Source organism: Panicum virgatum, chromosome 2N (assembly GCF_016808335.1).
Source record: "Panicum virgatum strain AP13 chromosome 2N, P.virgatum_v5, whole genome shotgun sequence".
In the NCBI taxonomy this organism is placed as follows: Eukaryota; Viridiplantae; Streptophyta; class Magnoliopsida; order Poales; family Poaceae; genus Panicum; species Panicum virgatum.
The window spans coordinates 5,669,469-5,690,197 of NC_053146.1; the positions used below are offsets into that span (position 1 = coordinate 5,669,469).

At 48.8% G+C, this 20,729-nt stretch overlaps 2 protein-coding genes and 1 non-coding gene across 4 annotated transcripts; 2 read left to right on the forward strand and 1 right to left on the reverse strand.

The window, feature by feature from the left end:
• Positions 1–129: 129 nt before the first annotated feature.
• Positions 130–1,009, forward strand: LOC120659464 (non-specific lipid transfer protein GPI-anchored 5-like). Its single transcript, XM_039937619.1, has one exon. The coding sequence runs from the start codon at positions 287–289 to the stop codon at positions 845–847; it is 561 nt and encodes a 186-aa protein (XP_039793553.1). The 5' UTR covers positions 130–286; the 3' UTR covers positions 848–1,009.
• A 2,508-nt stretch (positions 1,010–3,517) lies between these two features.
• Positions 3,518–3,590, forward strand: TRNAF-GAA. Its single transcript has one exon. It is a non-coding gene; the product is annotated as a tRNA-Phe (tRNA).
• A 6,998-nt stretch (positions 3,591–10,588) lies between these two features.
• On the reverse strand, positions 10,589–16,309 carry LOC120659465 (type I inositol polyphosphate 5-phosphatase 4-like). Of its 2 annotated transcripts, none has more exons than XM_039937620.1 (14): positions 15,506–16,309; positions 15,285–15,372; positions 14,339–14,422; positions 14,034–14,124; positions 13,726–13,845; positions 13,128–13,628; positions 12,893–13,028; positions 12,597–12,790; positions 12,397–12,505; positions 12,023–12,171; positions 11,685–11,927; positions 11,423–11,486; positions 11,254–11,289; positions 10,589–11,135 (listed from the first exon to the last, which is right to left on the reverse strand). In XM_039937620.1, the coding sequence occupies exons 1-11, from the start codon at positions 15,533–15,535 to the stop codon at positions 11,708–11,710; spliced, it is 1,722 nt and encodes a 573-aa protein (XP_039793554.1). In that variant the 5' UTR covers positions 15,536–16,309; the 3' UTR covers positions 10,589–11,135; positions 11,254–11,289; positions 11,423–11,486; positions 11,685–11,707. The 2 variants fall into 2 exon arrangements, with proteins under 2 accessions (XP_039793554.1, XP_039793555.1); XM_039937621.1 differs by having other exon boundaries at positions 13,726–13,830; positions 15,506–16,307.
• Between the last annotated feature and the right edge of the window lie 4,420 nt (positions 16,310–20,729).

Sequence of the window (20,729 nt, forward strand, 5' to 3'; positions counted from 1 at the left end):
ACAACTCGTGTAAGAAAGCAATTTTCCATTGCAGGAGTAGGAAAGTTCAGCTCACCTATACCGCTACACGTAACCACCCTGTCGTCGTCTTCCTCACCCACCTCCATTCACACACCCCTCGAAACCACCTATAAAACCACTCAGAATCCACAAAGGTTCTCTCAGACCACCGAGCTGAAACTAGAGAGGCAGCCAGGCAGAGATAGCGTGTTCATCAGGCGGCAGCAAGGCAAGAACCTCCAAGAAGGGAACCAGGAAACCAAGGAGGAAGAGGGAGAGATCAGAGATGGCGGCAAGGGCTGTGTCCACCTCCACCCTTGCGGCAGCAGCCACGATGGTGCTGGCCGCGGCGGTCCTCCTGGCCGGCGGCGCGTCGGCGCAGTCGCCGCCGTCGTCTCCGGCGAGCCAGTGCACGTCGGTGCTGGTGAGCCTGTCGCCGTGCCTGAACTACATCTCCGGGAACGAGTCGACGGCGCCGGCGTCGTGCTGCGCGCAGCTGGGCAAGGTGGTGCGGTCGGACCCGCAGTGCCTGTGCGTGGCGCTGAGCGCGGACCCGGCGTCGCTGGGGCTCAGCGTCAACCGCACCCGCGCGCTGGGCCTCCCCGCCGCGTGCGCCGTCGCGACGCCCGACGTCAGCAGCTGCAAGGGCGCCGCCGCCGAGCCGCCGGCAACCGCGCCCGGGGCCGGCACGCCAGCTGGGCAGGCGCCGGGCGGCACGGGGTCCAAGACGACGCCGGCGACGGGGTCCGTGCCCGGCGCCGCCGCCGCGTCGCCGCGGGGGTCGTCCGGCGCCGGCCTGGTCGCGGGCTTCGTCGCCGCGGCCGTCCTCGCCGCCGCCGCCGCGTGATCGTGCGTAGGAACCGAGACGGATTCGGCTGGAGTAGCCTTTTGTCGATTTTGTGATTTGTTGATCCGTGAGCGTTATTCCTGCGCTTGATTCATCACCGCATTCCTTCTCTGAATACTAATAAAGATAGGCTTGCGCCTGCCCTGCCTGGATTGTTCTTCATTTTCTTTCGTTCTCGTTTAGTTGCACTGTGTAAAATTTTTAAAAAGATATTTTTCTATATTTGAAGTGCTAAATATAGATTAATTATAAAATAAATTACAGAACTTGTCTATAAATCGCAAGACGAATCTAATAACCCTAATTAATCAATCATTAGAGGTTATTTAATGTTGCATTACTGTAGTAATTTAGTGTCTAATTACGATCTAATTAGGTTCATTAGATTCGTCTCGCGATTTATAGGCAAATTGTGCAATACGGTTTTTTTTGTCTAGATTTAATTCTTCATGTAGGTACCGATTTTTTTTTGAAATTTTGAACTTTGCAACTAAACAAAGCTGAATCGATAGATATACGTTGAGTCGATGGAGCGGTTGCACCGACCGCGAGGACCGGACATGGAAAAGCGAGACGCGAAGAAGAGAAGGGCCGCGCCGGAGAAGAAGCGTCCAGAAAAGCAAAAGCTTGACGGGGGGCGGCGCTCTGGCCAGGAGCGGGTGGTTGTAGAGTTTGACTGATGGGCCTGAAGGCCCACGGAGCCCATCGCGGCCTTTGGTATGGGCCAGGCCCATGCACGAGCAGGCGCGGCGGGGGGCTCCTATACCCTTCCTGGAAGATAGATAACAGACTATCTATAAAACCCAAAGCCCTTTATCGTTGGTGTCGCGGCCCACCAAAGTCAGTCATGTGCTGTGTTGTCGAATCGTGCAAGCACATGCAGTAAGCATGTGCAGCTTACACTTCGCCACTTGTTAGGAAGGTGCAGGTGGTGGAAGGCGTTCTTTTATTTTTTTCCCCCTCTTCAAGCTGCATCAATAATTATCACTTTCTCTATACTACTACGGTCAATATTTTAAAACATAAAATTTAACATTCATTCAAACTTAATACAACATTTCTTATAAACTAGTTAAACATTTTATATGAAAATGTTGAAACCGTATGTACAAAATGTTGAACATGTATACTCAAATGTTGCAATAGTATACTTTGATTGTTGATATTTTTAGAAAAACTAAAATTAATTAAAACATATGCATATGTGATCTTGTTTTGTTGCATAAATTCTAAATAGCATCATGGTTGAAACGGAATTCAAAATGTATTTATGGTTTGAAAGAAAAATAGGATTAAAGTTTTAAATCTAAATGGAATCCCCACACCATCCAGCCACACCACCCAGCCAGGCACCGAAGCCGCACATGCGCCATGCACACTAAGCAGCACATGCGCGCAGCGCTGCTGTGCTCCAATCTCATCTTCTTGATGCACTCCACACGAATCTCAAACACTGCAAGTTCAATGTCTTTCCCACCTTCCGGAAGATGTATAGGATTCCTGGCGCGGCGAGCCATCACATGAAGCAGATCCATTGTCTCAATTCGGCCCATCGCCATAGCTAGGATTGGATCGGAGTTTTGGGGGTTCAGGATCGGAGTTACGGGGTTGCTGCTCACCACCGGTCACATAGGGAGGGTCAGCGGCGGCAGATCGGACATGTGGAGGAGGCGCCGCTAGCCGGGTGGTAGGAGACGCCTATTGGGCCATTGGGCCGGCACAGAGTTGACGCGAAGACAGTGGCGGAGGCGGGATTGAGTTGAGGAGGAGCTCTCCTCTTTTTTCTTCTCCAATCTCCTTCCCACATTCTTCTTTTTCAAATTTCTAGAGGAGCTTAGGGGGATTTCATGAGATTTCAACAGTAGGAGGGGCTCGAGCCCCTCCAAATCCACTGCTGGATCCGCCTCTGCATGAAGACGGTGGTGAACATAGGCGGCGGCAACGGTGAGTGGCGGCGGGTGGCGTGGGCGGACTAGAGTTCGGTCGGAGCTCCGCGCCGATCGGTCGGCCGCCACGAAGCTCCGACGACGGGACCTTAGTCCGCCCGCGCCGGTGGGGTAGGGGTGGGTTGGGCGGCCTGCAGCCGGCAGGTGAGAGCTCTTCCGGCGATGGTTAAGCGATACCCAGCCGCGCCCTTGCATTGGCTGGCTACTCACCTCTCGAGTACACAGCACACGGTGGCTGAATGCATGCATGGCGTCGGAGAGGCTCGAAAGCGGGCGATGCAGATGCAGTTGCAGCCGTCCGATCCGATCCGTCTCGTTGTCATATCCATGGATCTGATCATCAGCCTACCAGACGACGCTAGGGGTCGTGGAGACTGGAGACAAGCTGGGACTGGGAGTTGACACCTGACACTAGCGCAGCAAACAGGCCTCGGCATGGCCTCCTCTGCTTGCTGCAGGTGCAGAGGACGCCCCGGCACGGGCAGGCGGGCAGCGGCGGACTGGGCGTTGGTGCACGCGCAACTGGCTGTCTGACCCACGGGCAGCGGCAGACGAGACGACGGCCACGGCATGCATGAATCCATCATCCACCGCGCTCGCAGTCGCAGGCCGTGCGGTGCGGACTGCTTGGCCGAACACCCACGCGAGGTGACCGAGGCACCAGCCACATGTCCTTGCCGTGGACCAGCTATTGTCTATTTAGATAACTGAAAATTAGCATCAAGTGGGGATAGCTCAGTTGGGAGAGCGTCAGACTGAAGATCTGAAGGTCGCGTGTTCGATCCACGCTCACCGCATCACTGTCCTTTTTTAAAATTTTTTTGCCATCCATCATTGCTTTGCTTTTCTCCATTCAGTTCCTTCAGCGTCCTTGTTTTCGAGCGGAGCACACACTGCACTAAACAGTATGGTATTCAACCCAAATTTTTTGCCATCCATCATTGCTTTGCTTTTCTCCATTCAGTTCCTTCAGCGTCCTTGTTTTCGAGCGGAGCACACACTGCACTAAACAGTATGGTATTCAACCCCCCTGTTCATCTCCACATCTCGAGCACGGAGTTCATCCAATAAAAGAATGAACATGAGTTCAGTTCAGTTCAGCTTCAGCCCACTGCCCTGAGAGCTTCGACGATCTGCCCATGGCCCCATGCCCGGCTGCCCCTCGTTGTGGCAGCTGCAGGCTTTGCAGAGCTCGCCCTGCCTTCCCGTGCTCCAGAGTCCTTCCTATCATCCTATCCCTCCTGCATCCACCGCCCAGCAACCAGCAAGTCCCACAAGCCGAAGAGGCTAGACAAGGTTCTGAACTTCCCGCAATGGTGCCTGTCTGTTTGCAACACCGACGCAACGAACGCACATTGACCGTATCGATTGATCTGAGATCAGTGATCACAAACGGAAATTTGTAACAAGAAGGTACTAGTGTCTGTAGGACCCTAAAACAAAACAAAGCAAGCTGCCAGAGAGACCATGTACGGACGAGAAAAGAGAGGATACAAAAGCCAACTAGCCAAGTGCCAAGAAACTGTCGGTGGCTACAGATGCTTTGCTCGGTGGAGTACTTGTGGCTGGAATTCATGTGGCCGTGACCGTGACCAAGGCTGTTGCTCTCTCCCCCTTTCGTCCACCGGCCATTGGCTTTTTTTTTTCTGAACGCAAACCGGCCATTGACTTTACCTGCTTTATCTTTTACTCCTACTTGCACCGCACTGTTGGGTTTGGTCACCATCGCCGTCGTCCGGAACAGCAGCGAGCGTCTCCTTCCTCCTGCTTTTGCTTTTTCCGCCGGAGAGGCAAGGCCGGCCGGCCTGTTGCTGCTCGGGGCAGAACGGCATCGACCCAGCACAGGAGATTCCCTTGGAAACCTGCTAGGGAAATTAAAGTCGTAATCTGACTATTCACAGTAAACAATCCTAGCTCCAGATTACGACTTTTACCTCTTACCGGGAAGGCAAGCTGAGGCAGGCCACATCTACAAGTTCACATGCACGAGCAGCCCCTGGTTGACTCAGCATTTTTTTTTGAGGAAAGCACCTCACCCGAGTGATTTGGAGGCTCTCTTCATTCGATTTTTTTAGCTCCAAATCCTCTCTTTCTTCTCCAATTCCAACGAGGTTAGGGTTTCAGGTTGCTAGGAGAGGGGCGGTGCTCACAGTCGGCCTTAGGCGGCGGCGGCAGGGCGACCGACAGTGGTGGTGGGCGCGGGGGCGGCGAGGCCGAGGAAGGCAGTCGGGCGGTTCTGGGGTGGAGGCAACGGCGACAGGAGGTGGCAGCAGGAGGGGCCAGTGCGGCGGCTGGCGCGGGCAGGCTAGGACTGCGTCGGAGCTCTGGCGCGGCCCTAGCCCACGCGCACCGGAGGGGTGGCGGCGGGTGGTGGCCGGCACTGGAAGGCTGGTGAGGAGAAGGGTGGCGGTGGGAGGTAGAAGATGAAGGAGAGCTATTGGATTTTAATCCAAGGATCAAAAATCGAGTGAGTGAGGAGAGTTGAGATTTCACTCGAGTGAGGCTCTTCGCACTCATCACTCTCTAAATTCACTCTTCAAAAGGAATATTCCTGCCTGGTAATCGAGATTCTCCTCTCTATATTCAGTTTCGCTGCGCTCGTTCACTCTCTATATCTCTACTCTATCCCAACTATCACATATTTTATTCAACCATCTCCACCAACATCTCATTTTCTTTTCCTTTTCTTTTTTTTCTCCCCGGCTCCCTCGGCGGCACGCATCTTGCTCGTCAGGCGCAGTCGCTCGCGGGGGGGGGGGGGGTGGACGCGATAGTGCCGGCCGTCGCGTCCGCCACGCATCTTGCTCGTCAGGCGCAGTCGCTCGCCGGGGGGAACGCGATAGTGCCGGCCGTCGCGTCCGCCACCGCACACATCCTCCACTGAGCGCGGGGCGGCGGGCCGGCCACCTCCTTCCCCATGCCTCCGGCTCGAGCTTGCTCCCCTTCCGCGCGGGGACTCGCCGCGCCCCTCTGCCCCGCCGGCCGGATCCGCGCGCTGCGGGGTCGCAGGGCGAGGGGAGGCGGCGGCGGAACTCCACCTCCCTCTTCCCTCCGCGCGAGGCCTCGCCGCGGCCCCCCTGCCGCGCGTCCTCGCCACGTCCCTGTGCGCGCGGGCAGGTCGGCCCGTGGCGGCGGCGGGCAGCGGGGCGGCGGAGGCGACTCCGCGAAGCAGAGCGAGGGGAGGTGGCGGCGGAGCTCCCCTCCCCTCATTCCTGCTCCCTCCCTCGCCGCAAGCAGAGCTGGGGAGCAGTGCGGGAGGCAGGGGCGCCGGCGACGAGCGGCGCTCACTGCGGGGTGGAGCAGGGCGAGCCGAGGCGGAGGTCCCTCCCTCTCCTCCCTTCTCCTGTCTCGCCATGTCGGCGGCGGCTCTCCTACCCGGCCTCCCTCGCCGGCCGCAGCAGATCTGGCCCCGCCGGAGCTCCGGCTCGCGCGACAGCCGCGGCACCCCGAGCCTCCTCGACCTCCTCCCTTGCAGGCTCTTTGTAACATCCCGAGAATTTACTAAAATAAATCATGCGCTAAAGTTGTGTTTCGTCGTTGAGCTCGAGATCCTTCTAAAACCCTAAACCCCAAATCCCGAGATCATTTCTCTGTCCCGAACACCCGTTGTCCCATCCTCCTCTCCGCGCGACGCGCGCGTGGCCGACCGGCCGTGGACCACGCCGCGAATCCCGCCGAGCGCACGCGACCGTCGCGCGTGGCAGGTCGGGGCCGCATCGCGTCGGCGCGAATCCCGCCCTTCCTCTCTCTCCATTTCCCTCTCCCCTTCTTTTTCTTTTTCTTTTTCTCTCTTTCTTTTCTTTTTCCCATTTTCTTTTTCTCTTTTCTTTTCCCTCTCCTTCCCTCTCCCTCTCTCTCCTTTCTTCTACCCGCGCGCTCGGCCCCTGCTCTGCCCGCTCCTGAGCACCGCCCACTCGGCCTGCTCCGCTCCGCCTGGCCTGGGGCCCCTCCCCCTCCCCTCTCAGCCCGGCCGCCCGAGCGCCGCTTCCCGGCCTGCCCTGCCCCGCTCTCGCGCGCGCGTTTCCCCCCATTTGCCCAGCTCGCACGCGCCGCCCCGGCCCGCCCGTGCGCGCGCACACGCGCCCGAACGCGTCGCGCCGCGCCGAGCCGACCTGGGCCGTGCGCACGCGCCGTGCCGCGGAGCCCCGGACCGCGACGCCGGCCGCCGCACAGCCGTACCAAGCCGCCTGCCCGCGCACACCGCCACCGTTGACGCCGCACACCGCCGCCTGCCGCGCGCACACCGCCGCCGTTGACGCCCGTACGAAGCTCGCCTGCGCCGGTCGACCGCCGCCCGACGCGTCCCATCCTGCCCCTCGCACGCGCCCCGCTCGCTGTCGCCGTTGACGCCCCACCAGTGCTGCTCAGCGCCGTGCCGTCGCGTCGCCTCGCCGCCCCCACTGCCATTAACTCGGTCGCCGGCCTCCGCCCGCGTCCCGCCGAATCTCCACCTCCTCTCGCGCCTATAAAAGGCCCCGGCGCCGCTCCTCCGCCCCACATCCCCAGCCCCGAGCTCCACAGCCACCCCCTCTGACCTCCTAGCACCACTCCCGCCATTGCCGCTGCTGCGAGCACAGGCCACCGCGGAGCCCCCATCCCGCAGCACCGCAGCTCGAGCCGAGGTAGGCACTGGGATTCCCGAGCTCCCCATCTTCTTTTTCCCCCGGATCCGGGCCGCCGTCGTGCCTTGCGGTGCCGCCGCCACACTGACCAGGGTTGGCCGCCACCCGCCGCCGTCGAACCACCTCCTACAAGCCACCATCTCCCAAATTAACGGGAGGGATCGACCTCCCACGGCACCCGCCTCCTTTTCCCCCTACTCCGGGCTGCCGCCGTGCCCCCAGGCCGCGGGCCCGCGAGCTCCGACGAGCGCCGGCCTCCTTCCCCTGTTTTCCAGCGTAGAGGGAGGAGGAAGAAAGGGGCCATTTAGCCCAAAACCCCCTCCCCTTTCCTCTAATCAATAAAGAAACCCCATCCTTTTAAGCCCTTTTACAATTAAACCCCCCCCCCTTTGTTATATTCCCAAAACAAACCCCCCACCATATAAACTTAATTACAAATAAAACCCTGACTCTTTTAGATTAACCCAAGAAACTTCTAAAATGCAAACCAAGCCCCTGCCTTCATAAACTTAATTACAATTAGGTCCCTGGACCCCTGTTTAGGGCCTAAACACTCCTTTGACCTATCATTTTATGCGCCTAACAACCTCGGATCTACCCAAAACTTTACCACATATCTCTTAATATAGTTTTGACCATGCCATTAGAAGCACACCCAAATATATCACTCCATGCCCTATATTTTATGTGTCCCCATTTCGAGCTCGACGACAAATCTTTGCTTTCTGTGTTTTGATTGTGTGATTGTTTGGTGCACTGTATACCACGGAGTGAACGAAGGAGAACCCATCAATGAGCCGTACTGTGAGCAGGAGAACGAGGACCAGTTCCGCGACCCCGAGCCCGAAGGACAGGACTTCCCCGAAGGCTACGAAGACGGCAAGTTCAATCCCATCCTTTGATGCATGTTTCTGCCCTAGTTTTTATAAATACAACCCAATGGCCTGCTTTATAAAACTGCATAAGTTTTTGCTTGCATGAAAACATGGTTGGATAGCCACCCCTTGATTTGTGATGACCATTCCTTGACTACCTAGATTAATGTCTGATTTTGCTTGGACATTAATCAATATTAGAACGCTTAGGACTTTACTCGTAATACGACTTATTTTATAAAGGAAATGTGTGTGTGTGGGAAGGGATAAAATGTGGATTTTTGAAAGATGAGTATGGACGGGATGGACGGCATTTCTGTGTGAATTGCCGATTGGTGTGCTTATGCTTGTGTGACAGGACAAAGAAGGGAGATATCCATCTTGTCGTGTCTAAGGACCGAGTTGGTGTGTCATCTCACCTAACTCCATTATCGTGCAAACCACTCGACCGTTGAATGGGCAACGACGTAGCATAAATCCCACTAGTTGGTGTGGTAGCCATCAGGAGAGCTGAGAGCAACGGGTAACTAAGGAAAAGGGATAAGCCCCGAGTGACTTATGCCCGGTTATACCTAAGTGAACGGTCAATGACCCCTTGGTGCATCCCGTGATGGCTAGTCAGGCTTAGCTATGGTGGGTAATGGCTATGTTGGGATCTACACCGACACGACGGTGTTCGAGTTGTGGTATCCTACTTGTGGGTAAAGTTGCACACCTCTGCAGAGTTAAGAATCTATTCGAATAGTCCGTGCCCACGGTATTGGGCGAGTTACGGTGTGGTCACATAACTAGTGTTTCTTTGGGTTGGGCTGGTGTGAGTTGTTTTGGAATTGTGTCCGGCAGTTGTGCCGTGTGCTACGACGGACGGGGAGTCTGGTAGCAGTTTTAAAACCTGAACTCTGTGTTACTGCAAAAACTAATTTCTAAAAGGTTTTCCGTAAAATAAACCCCTGCATAAAATATCGTTTTTCTGCAAATTAAACCGTAACCTTATCTTTGATTTACCTATGCATATTATTCTGCTATAACCCCCTCCGTGGGTGTGGTTGGACTTGCTGAGTACGTTTGTACTCACCCCACTCTTGCTTTTTACAGAAGAAGACCCAGACTTCGTACCAGACGACGTCGAGTAGGGTTATCGTCCTACACCCAACCTTGCCTGTGGAACCGGCCCTGTTGAGATGCCTCCGCTGTCGCAGTACTCAGAGCCCGTGGTAGACTCCATGTGGTTCGCGGTCTGGTGTTACGTCGTAGCTTGGTTAATTATTATTATCATCTGTATCGAGTGTCCTCCAAGGTTTGTACGGTTTTGAACCATCTGATGTAATAAATGTGGCATCAGCCTCCTGGGACTGGTGCTTTGTATCACATTTAAGTCTTCTCTTATGAGGGGACGCTTCACTCTTGGGCCACGGCGGCGGGCCTCACGGCGGATTCGGGAGGCAGGTGCGCGGTCAGGCTTGGCGGGGCCGGCCAGCGCACGCCCCTGCTCCGCGGCGGGGCGGCCAGGGCGCTGCGACGCGAGGCGGAGCTGCGGGCCGGCGGGAGCAGGGGCGCCGGGAGGAGGAAGGGAGCCCGCGCCCTGCTGCGTGGAAAGGATACAGAGCGTGCGGTATCGCGCCAGACATAGAGCGCGCGGAGCCAAACGGGAAAATAGCGCAGGTGATAGAGAGCGCCGCTGCAGCAAATTTTCTCTATCTTGTACTGAAAGCAACGTCGCGGACGGTGTGGAGTACACCGCTGCGGCCAGCCCGAGGGATAGCATTTTCTAGTCAGAGATTGACTCCACATTAAACTAGGAGGCTTCACGTGCAGAGCAGATGATCAATGCAAAACAACACTGGTATGATCAGCAAGGCGTTAAAACTCAAGGTAAATTTCCACTCTTAGCTCCTGAACCTGAATTTGGAACCGTTGGGGAGGGAGGATCAGCGAGCGTCCGAGCCGCAGCTTATCTGAACCTGAATTTGGAATGGTTGGGGAGGCAGCAGCAAACTCAAGCTAATTCCACAAGTTTTCTGTCAAGTCAAAAGGGTACAGTGGGAGCTGCACGGCATGCCGTTCCCGTAACAGCAGCAGAGACCATGCAAATTGGCCCCACTGTCACTCAGCTACACAATACAGAGGTGTGTCATTATCTCCATGATTTAGACATGGACATCAACAGGAGCTTAAGCTCACTGTCACACTAGATTCAAGAACCACAGTACATGCATACAATACACATGAGATTCAGATGGTATGGACCAAGGCCTTTCAAGAAGCATTGCACACAGCAAACTAGCAAGCCTTCATGGATTTCTCTTCAAAAAAAAAAAAACTTCATGGATTGGAGAAGCATCATGGAGGGCACCAAGCCAATCCTTCTGCCACACACAGACACATCAATGAGTGCAGCAAATGCATGCCTCGCTAGACTGCTCTCAAGCACAACAGAAAAGGCATCCACATGATTATTTGTGGCCATGCAAAGCCTCTCCCACACCCCATCATTCCTCCCTCAGGCTTAGGGACAATTATTATATCCTAAAGCTAATTTCCGGTATCATTGCTTTAAAACAATTCCACAGCTTGCATGGGATACACTTGTGAGTTTTACAAAGTTTCTACCCTCAAAATAACAAAAAAAAGAAGGGAAGTCAGTAACATTTGGTGTTTGTTGGCACTACAAGGTCTGACCCAAAAAAAAAAAGAAGAGGACGGAACAAGTTGAACCAAATATTTTGCTAGGAGGAACTAAGAGCCTAAAGTTGGATGGACTGTATAGTTAGTGACATGGGCTTGATTCAATTCCAACAACACAGGCGTCATCTTCTAGTGGCAAGCAGCAAAATTGCCCAACGTCCTGCAACAACACAACTAAAACATCATTAGCCCCTTTTTGCGTTAAAAAACAACATATTTCACTAAATCGGGTTTCACTGAATAAAAGATGATGTTGTCACATGGTTGAGAAACTGTACCTTTATGTTAGTATTTGCACATTCTTTCTTCAATATCTGTCATCAAGAACGCCAAATAATGAGAAAATTAGTTTTTAGTCCATAATGATTTATAGCCATATCTTTGATGCTAAGCATGTCTCAAGTTGGCAAACAGATCGTCAAAGGTAAATTATTTAAACATACTCACATCTGATCATCTAGTGAGCTGAATCTGGAACCCTACATATAGAACATTTGACCAGCCTCCTAACCTGCATGAAGCACAAGACAAGTAAATAAACAGAGAAATACAAATACAAGTCAACCTTTGCCAAAGGTGGGGGAAACTTAATTAATGCAAAGTCAACGAGGTACAGATATGCATTTCTAAGCCTCAATGCAACCTGGACAAAAGTGCAAGGTGTTAGTATCATTAGGAACTTTTCAGTGGCCAAGAGAAGTTAGCTTACCTTACATCATGCTATAAGTCAACTCAGTAAAATTTTATTTCTCTGTATCTCTGAGAATGTGGCAAGAGCTCTTCCACCTCGATTCTAGAACTGAAATAGCCCATGTTTCTTCTCCTCTGGTGTACAATGTCAACCTCTGCCAAGAAAATACTGTACACCGGCCTGTGGTCGGAGAAACGAGACTCTCCACGAACATAAGACAGCTGATTGAGGCCGTTACCATACCAGAGAATGCGATCACACCTGTTCATAAGCAAGTTATACGGGATAAGGTCTTCAGAAAAAGAAACACAGAAAAATATATGTCCTATCATGTTATATTAGCTAAAGAAAACTACCATGCTGGTGTTCTCCTCTTTTCTTTGGGGTGCATGCCCTCTCCGGCGTACCGATCTGAGTTGAATGAATATTTGTATGTGGGAGGAAAATAGATCCTCCCTTCTTTCCAACCCTGGAAAACTCGTCCATACCTTTGCTGCATGCGGAGCTGTTTCAAAGAGGTAAACTTTGTCACAGCCTTCATAATACCAAAAAGATTAAGGGGGCAAATAGAAGGGATAACAACTTAGAATTCATTTTCAAGCCCTTTATTGTGAAACAGATCCCCGTTCCAATTTTATCAATTGCTAAAGTATATTTTAGAACCTCTATAATTGAACACCCATTTGCAGTAAAAGTGAAATGATATTATTGAAAGAGGATAACAAATTACCTGATCTTTCTCCAATAATTGCTTCCAGTTATGCATTTCCACAAGAGCTTTTGCCGAACAGTACGACAGGGCAATCCTATAATTCAAATCCCCAAGCCAAATAATACGACTGCAATTTGTAAAATAGGTGCATAAACAGTTAAAAACAAGTCTGCACTGGTTTCTATGCATATCTGCTGAATGGGCAAATAAAGCCTTACTCATGCTCAAGAATTGTTTCAGGTGACTTAATATCACCGGCACCACGAACCCGTGGGAACCTGGTCTTCTTTAAAATTTCCAGAACATCGGAATTCCTGTGCAGTTCATCGCCTTCCTTTTCCCCTGAGGTCAAATGACAACAGATGAAGCAGAAGCTTGTCTGGTGCAAAGACATGCTTATTGAAATTGAACCCTGCAATAAAAGAGAGAACCTTACGACACGAAATTTATGATATTGACAAAGATCAAAAGGTTTTAGTGAGGGATATCTGCATGTTTATTCACTATATGCTACCTTATTTCCAAGATAACCCATCAATCCTCTGCCGACACAAGAAACTTTCAAGTTTCTCACATCATCTCTTATTTCATTGCGTACCCAAACCGTGAGAAATATGCCAACCATTTGTTTGCTGGCAACCAAACAATACCTGAAGAACCACATGCATATTCAATGAGTTAGTTCCCATAAACTTAAGAAGCATAAATGTGTGGTACAAATTAAATGCCTTATTAAGCATTCACAGTACCTTGCGCTGCTTGATTGCTCATCATTTTGTTCAGAAGGTGCAGATGCAGTGTAACTATGCGGGAACGGCGAAAATTGTGCAGCATCACTCACTTCCATACATATGTTTTCCTCGTCAGGCAATCCAGGGCATTGCAAATTTCCATCAAAATCACTAGGTCTACCTCCCAAGTTGACTGGATCGCAAACGCTAAACCTGCGATCCAGTCTTGGTTGCGGGAACATGTAGTCCCCATCCATTCTTAAACTACGGCTGAGGTTGTGGAATGAGCGCCGGTGGAAGAAAGGAAAATTCTTCTGCCTTCTCGCCGACCCCTCAAAATCAGCATCTAGTTCTACAACTGGATCCAGGACCGGTGAAGGGGTATGATAGCCACCACAACCATTAGCTCCCGGATTTTTGTTCAGTGTCTGCCTGATAAGGGACACCCATTTCTTGGCTGGAAGGTTATCTTCAGTTCCAAGAACGTTTCCAGCATTCAAGGGGACAATCTCCTGAAACCTACCAAAGATTGAAAGATCAAATTAACTGAAAGGCCCAAAATGACCACAGTCTGAATCAAGAGAGAAATCGACAGGAAAGGCCACCTGGAACATACCCTAGTACATAAATATCAGCAGGAGGAGAAGTATGAAGCCATTCATCTAAATTCAGCCCCCTTGGTGGTGACTTACCACCGACATTCCACGTTGCCGCAAAGATCCTACATGCAAATGGGCCGAATGATGAATCAGATTACCTGTAGCATATTGTTGTGCAGTCAAATTGCATGAACTACCTAACAGCAATATGGACAATGATTAAAGGACAGAATTTTCTGTCCAGTTTACTAAACTGATTTTTTTTAAATTATAAAACGGTCATGATGGCCCTAGAAGATAAACACGCATGGTGAATCAATGGCACCTGTAATCTTGAACTTCAGTCAGGCATGCTATATCGAAATTATTCTTGCCTCGGCGAGAGCGTTCAGCACTCTGCTTGGACGATGACCCGTCTACAAACCCACAAGGAACAACATGCGAGCACAATCATTTAACATGGCAGAAGAAAAGGAGCTGATGCAGAACAAAGATTGAAAGTAGCTTAACAAAGTGGAACTGAAGAGCAGCCAGCAGCCATGGTGGGGAGCGAAAGCTGCATCTCTGGTGCTGCGGGAACAGAGAGAGGGGTGTGGACGTATGGTACAGATGGTTCATTCCACCACATACCAGTTCTGCTTTTCTTGGCCATGCTTGCACTTGCTTCGCGGGCGGAGCAGCTGGGCCTCCATGATCCACCACCTCCATCCCTTCCTAGAATGGATCAAGTGGGCAGTTGAGCACAAAAGAACCCAAGGAACCAAACACAAAGCAAAAGGTGCTTGCTTTGCATGTGATCTTTGATAAAATCTCTATCTGATTCAGCTAGAAAAAGTTGACACATGCACAGGAAAAAAGAATGGTATAGATATGAGGAACACACGGTTAGATGAGTCACTCCAGCTAATATCAGCCAAATTTTTCTGTAGGATTTGTGGCAAAAAGACTGTTGGTTGGTTGGGGTCTCTACAGGGCTTGTGCATAACTAGATCGATACTGGAAACTGGAATGCACTAGCAGATACTATCTAAGTAGGAACTAGGGAAGATGTGTTTGACAGGGACATCCCACTTGGTTGCTCATCTACCCTTGAATCAACACTGGGAATCTAATGTGGATAACTACAAAACACAGCAGGGTGTTAGGATAACCCCAACCTCAAGCAATGGACTTCCTTGGGTCAGGCAAGTTATTTCACCAAACCAAACACCAGCGGCAAAGGTGAAGGTCTGAAGGATGCATGCCATTTTGGGGACTGGGATGGGACTCTCAGAGCATCTCCGAGAGACTCTTTATATGTTCTCTAATTTATAGAAATAGAGATTTTGATGAAAAATTAGTCACCAACAGGCTCTTCAAATGAACATCCAAAGAGCTGGTGGAAAACACAAAGATATGGAAAACGATTTTCACTCAAATGACTCTTCAAATGATAATTTAGAGAGTAGATTATGGAAAAGCTCTTGGAGATGCTCTCATAATCCAAAAAAAATGCAGAGACAAACAAATCGATCCTAACAAGGAATGGGCGGCCATTACTCATGTCCGAACAGCCAAAACGACGCATTAATCATACCCTGGCCGCCGTCAGAATCAGCATGGAAGTCCTGCGCCTTGGGCCGGATGTTGAACCACTTCCTCACGAGAGACTTGGACCATGAAAGCTACACACATGAAAAAGGAAGAGGGAAAAATGAGCAGCAGATCACGAAATGGAAAGAACACCCACAACCTGAGAAAAATACAACAAGACGGAAAGCGATCTATCCGATCAAGAAAAAAAAACCATTGAACTACCTTGCTCTTCTTGGCGCTCTCCTCTGTCATTGTGTCATAGCTCCTGCTCTGCAGGCCGCAGGCAGCAAGAGGGGTCTGTCACCCCGCCGCCGCCGCCCCCAAGCCGTGATCCTTGTAGCAGGAGACCTGAATCAGGATCCAATCCTCAGCAGAGGCGGGGGATCCTCGGATATCTGACCAAATTAGCCAACGGACAAGGCCCAACCAACCAGCCGGCCGGCCGCCACGAGCCGCGCCAAGATTGGATTTTTTTTCCGGCGGCGGAATCACCAACCCTGCAACCAGTGGGAGCTCACAGAACAGAACAACCCGAGAATCTCCCCCCGCCGGCAGTGCAGCTGCCGCCGCCCTCCCCGCCACCTTAGTCCTTAGCCTCTAGGAGTGTAGGACGCAGGAGCTGGAATTCGCCAGTACCAAAGGCCTACTACTTGTAGCCAAGTAGGAGTACTGAGGTGGTAGATACAATGGGAGCTGGGAGCTAGGACATGGGGGTGGCAGAGGAAGGGAGGACGACAAGGGGGAGAGCGAACGGAATGCTTGTGCGCAGGTGAGAGAAAAGGGAGGGGGTGGAGGAGAGAGAAAGCTAGGTGAGGTTCTTGTTTGTGCGCGCGCTCTCACTCTCTCTCCTTTTGGAGCTCTTTTATTTTATCTCTCTATTCTGTTGCTCTCTCCCTCGCCAACAGCTCGCGCTGGCTGCTTTGCTTTGGCCGTCTCTCTCCTCTAGCTTTTCTCGACCTTGTCGCCCGAATCCAGGGAGGAAGGGATGAAAAGGGAAGAAGAGAAGAGGAGGAGGAGGCAAGGCAAAGCTGCAAGTGGTGGTGGTGGTGGTGAAGCAGAAGGAACAGGAAGGAACAGGGAGCACAGATGGCAGTGGACTCGAGAGTTGTGGACAAAGCAGTTTGCTGGTCGCCCCGAGGGCAATATGGGAATGAAATTTAAAATAGCTGGCCAATTTTTGGGATTTCTTTGTATGCCATTTGCGGAAAAAGAAAAAGAATTTGAAGAGGAAGGTCGTGCTGCTCATTGGGCGGGCTTGCGGTGGTTAAAGCGAATTGAAGTGATTATATTTTCTTTTCCATATATATACTACCCAAAGAAATCAAACGGCCACGTATGCGTGATGCCATCCGTATGTCCGAGGACTAAGATACGCTTGACCCAAAAAGTTTTGAAAGAAAAAAACGCTACCTGGAGTCCTGAACAATAGCAGCATCTCCTCCTGTACTTTTCCTTGGGGATTTTAGATAGAGGTTTTGTTTAGACATCACAACCAATATTTGGACACATATATGGAGTATTAAATAAAATCAATTTGCAAATCTTTTTGCACGAATGTGTTGTAAATCGCGAGATGAATCTAATGAGTCTATTTAATCGATGATTTTGCAACAGTGATGCTACAGTAACCATCCGCTAATTATGAATTCATCATGGATTAATTAGGCTCATTAGATTCGTCTCGCGATTTACAACTCATCCGTGAAAAAAGCTTTATAAATAAATTTTATTTAGTGCTCCGAAATAGTAAGATTCTCTTCCAAAAATTTACGCCAAAAAGATTTAAACACACCCAGAGTTGGACACCGCCTTGAACATTTTAGTGGCGGATGCAGCGTAGAAAAATAGAGAGGTTTGTCCATGTTATCTTTCTTTTTTTTCCTCTTCATCTTTCTGTTTTCTTCTCTCTTCTTGATCATGTCAAAAATTTGCTAGGAGAGCTTAAGAGGGTCCTTAGGCATTAGGCTAGTTGCTGGGTTGGTGGAGCCCCCTTTAATCCGCCCCTACACTCAGAGGCGGAGCTATGTAGCCTCTAGGGATTGTTCGGCACCTACACCAAAATAAAAACACAATACTAATTATTAAATTTCCATCTTATAAATTAGAGAACCACCAGCAGAATTATGAATATTGCATTTCCTCGATTCAACTCTACCTTCGCCCCTGCCTACATTTGTATAGTGGATCAGATCGAGACTCCCGAGTAGTCTAATAAGCTACATGGGATAATCGCCATCCTAATCTCCTGTGGTGGGAACAATTCAACTACAGTGGGGAAAGGACACGGCGAAAACTGTTGTAGCCTGTAGCTTGCCGTGCCTGCGCCGGCTACCATCGAATCGAGAGAGAGAGAGAGAGAGAGAGTAATTTGGCAAGTTAAACTAATCTCAGCCATGGAGCATAGACCACCATGCATCAGGTCGCTCATCAAGGGAGTACAATAATTGTGTGTGTGACTGTTGACCATGGCTAGCTGCCGGATTGTAATGCATTTACCCACGTACTCCGATCCTTTGCTCCAAAATATAAGTTGTTTTTTCACCTTTTCATAAATGTATAGTATTTGTTGTATGCATAAACATACATCGTAAGTACACGTACAGAATAAAATGATGTACCTTGTACAAAACAACCTACAATTTAGAACGGATACTACGTATGCGAGTACAAACTGGGCCCAGGAGGATACGACCGAGTCCGTGTCAGTCCCTGTCGATCCATGTCTAGTACGGATACGGCGATGGGGATCGATTACGGTCCCCTACTATGCACTGTGGAAAAGGAACTAATGTACGAATGAACCCAATTATCACGGCAGTAACAGACACACACGGCATGGGCTTGTTATTGGCTTTGTTGTTTCATTCCCTGCACGAATCTGCATGCATCTCTCTCTCTCTCTAGATCTCTCTCATTGCAGTGCAGGTCCATACTGGAGTATGATTCAGACAGGGAACACGAGCCATCGATCGACTGCGCTCACGGGGTATCTCATCTTAGCTCAGCTGGATCATTCTACCTACACAACGATCGACTGCTTGGTCACCTTGGAGACAAAGCCTGCCGAACATATAATCGATCGGTTTGACTAGTGTGAAAACTGAAAACGGAAGGGCCACCAGGGAAAGGAGACAACGAATGGAGGATCATTGTGATGAGAATATAATCTTACTATTATTACTAATTGGAGGTTCCTTTGGAGCCACCACATGAAACCATCTAGGATTCTAGGTGGACACTCTAAAAAAATAAATAAATTTTATAAATTCTCATAAAAATCAGAAACATTCAGTCATCAATCCAACAACTCTAATTATAATAACTATCAGATCTGTTATCTTTTCTAATAAATTACTCATCCCCGCCATTATGAAAATAGGCTAAAGTACTCCTCTAAACATATATCTAAATTACCAACCTTTCCACTATAAAAAAATTTAAAGGAACCCCTAATCTTTGTGTAAATTACCCCCTATTCCATTATTAAATAATACAAATAAAGTCAGATGGTAAATTTTCTGTCCGTGGCGTTGATCTTCACCGTCCATGTTTCGTCTTCTCCGATCTGGCTGGCCAGGTCAACCGTTGCAAACGCCTGTTCAGCTCAGGTGTTTCATCTCCCTATTGACAGACAAGACAGTGCTGGCGACCGGCCGGGCGTGTATATAAAGGGCACACTGACAGTCTTATCACAAGCAGCTGTTTAGTTCCCACCCTATAAACCCTGTAAATGTAAAAAATATCACATCAAATGTTTCGACACATGCATGAAGTACTAATTGAAGTCTATTTACAAAACTTTTTGCATAGATGGGCTGTAAATATCGAGACGAATCTAATGAGCCAACTTAATCTATGATTTGCAACAGTGATGCTACAGTAACCATCCGCTAATTATGAATTAATCATGAATTAATTAGCATCATTAGATTCGTCTCGCGATTTACAACCCATCTGTGCAAAAAAATTTGTAAATAGACTTCATTTAGTATTTTAAATTAGCAAGATTCTTTCAAAAAAAAATTTGTGTTTCAACTAAACAGGGCCTAACTAACTCCGATCCTCACAAAATTCAAACAAGTTTCGGTTTCAACCGAGTGGTGTTTTTGCCATTTTATTGCAAAAGTAGCAGCACCGCAGTTGTTTGTTCATGGTTGCCATGGCGGGATTGGCGGCCCCGTCCTCTGCATGGCCCTTGTCATCGCCCTCGCCGCCGCGGCGGCTTCCGTCGGTGAGGCGGCGGTCATCGAGCGGAGGCTTTTTGGAGTCACCACATGAAGTCTTATAGAATTCTAGGTGGATACTTAAAAAAATGGAAATATCTTATAAATTCTCACAAAAATCAGAAACATCCGGCCATCAATCCAACAACTATAATTATAATAGCCATCGGATCTGTTATCTTTTCTAATAAATTACCCATCTCTGTTATTATGAAAATAGGCTAAAGTAACCCCCTAAATATGTATCTAAATTACCCATCTCTGCCATTATAAAAAAAATCTAAAGTAACCCCTAATCTTTATGTAAATTACCCACCTATACCATTATAAAATAATACAAATACACCCTAAATTTGTATATAAATTATCCAATTATATTATTATTGTTACAAGTTAAATTACTCTTAAATATAAATTTAATTATATAATTATAATAAAGTATTAAGGTGCACCAATATAAAATTCTAAATTAATATTTCTATCATTATTAATATATTATTTATATTACTACCTACGATATATGTCACCATATATTCATGTATGATGGAAGAGATAATTCACAAACAAAATAGTTCAACTAAATATACATCGAATACATATGGAGGTGTGATATAAAATGAAATCTATTGTAACTAGATAATGATAAATATATATTTTAGAGTATGTGTTAGAATATTTAATAGATGAAAAGGATGTCAGATAGATAATTAAAATTATTGACTTTATTTTTATATTATTTTAATTAGCCCGTGCGGAAGCACAGGTTGATAGACTAGTATATTTAGGTGAAATAGAAAATAAGCCAGCAGTGTTTTTTTTCTCATATCAAATCAGCACTAGCCACCTGCCAGCTAGCATTATTTTTCTCTCATAACAAATCAGTGCCAGCTACCAGCCACAACCAACCGAACAAAGCAAATTTCATCCCTTAACTTTCTTAAAACTCAAATTCATCCTTCAATTATAAAAAGGTCAATTAATTTAGTGCTCAAACATTTCATTTGGGCTCAATTTCAACTCCGTTGTGACGTGGCACGCCTATGTGGCATGCGAAATCCCAAAGTGCATGTAAAATTATTGGTATGTTTTAAGAGCAACACATGTATCAATTTAAGTGTTATATTAACCCATGATTCATTAATATAGTAAAAGATAAGTTTTATTTATTTGTGCATTCTAATTGACTGTTGAACCGTATTTTTTTATGAGATATCGAACCTTAG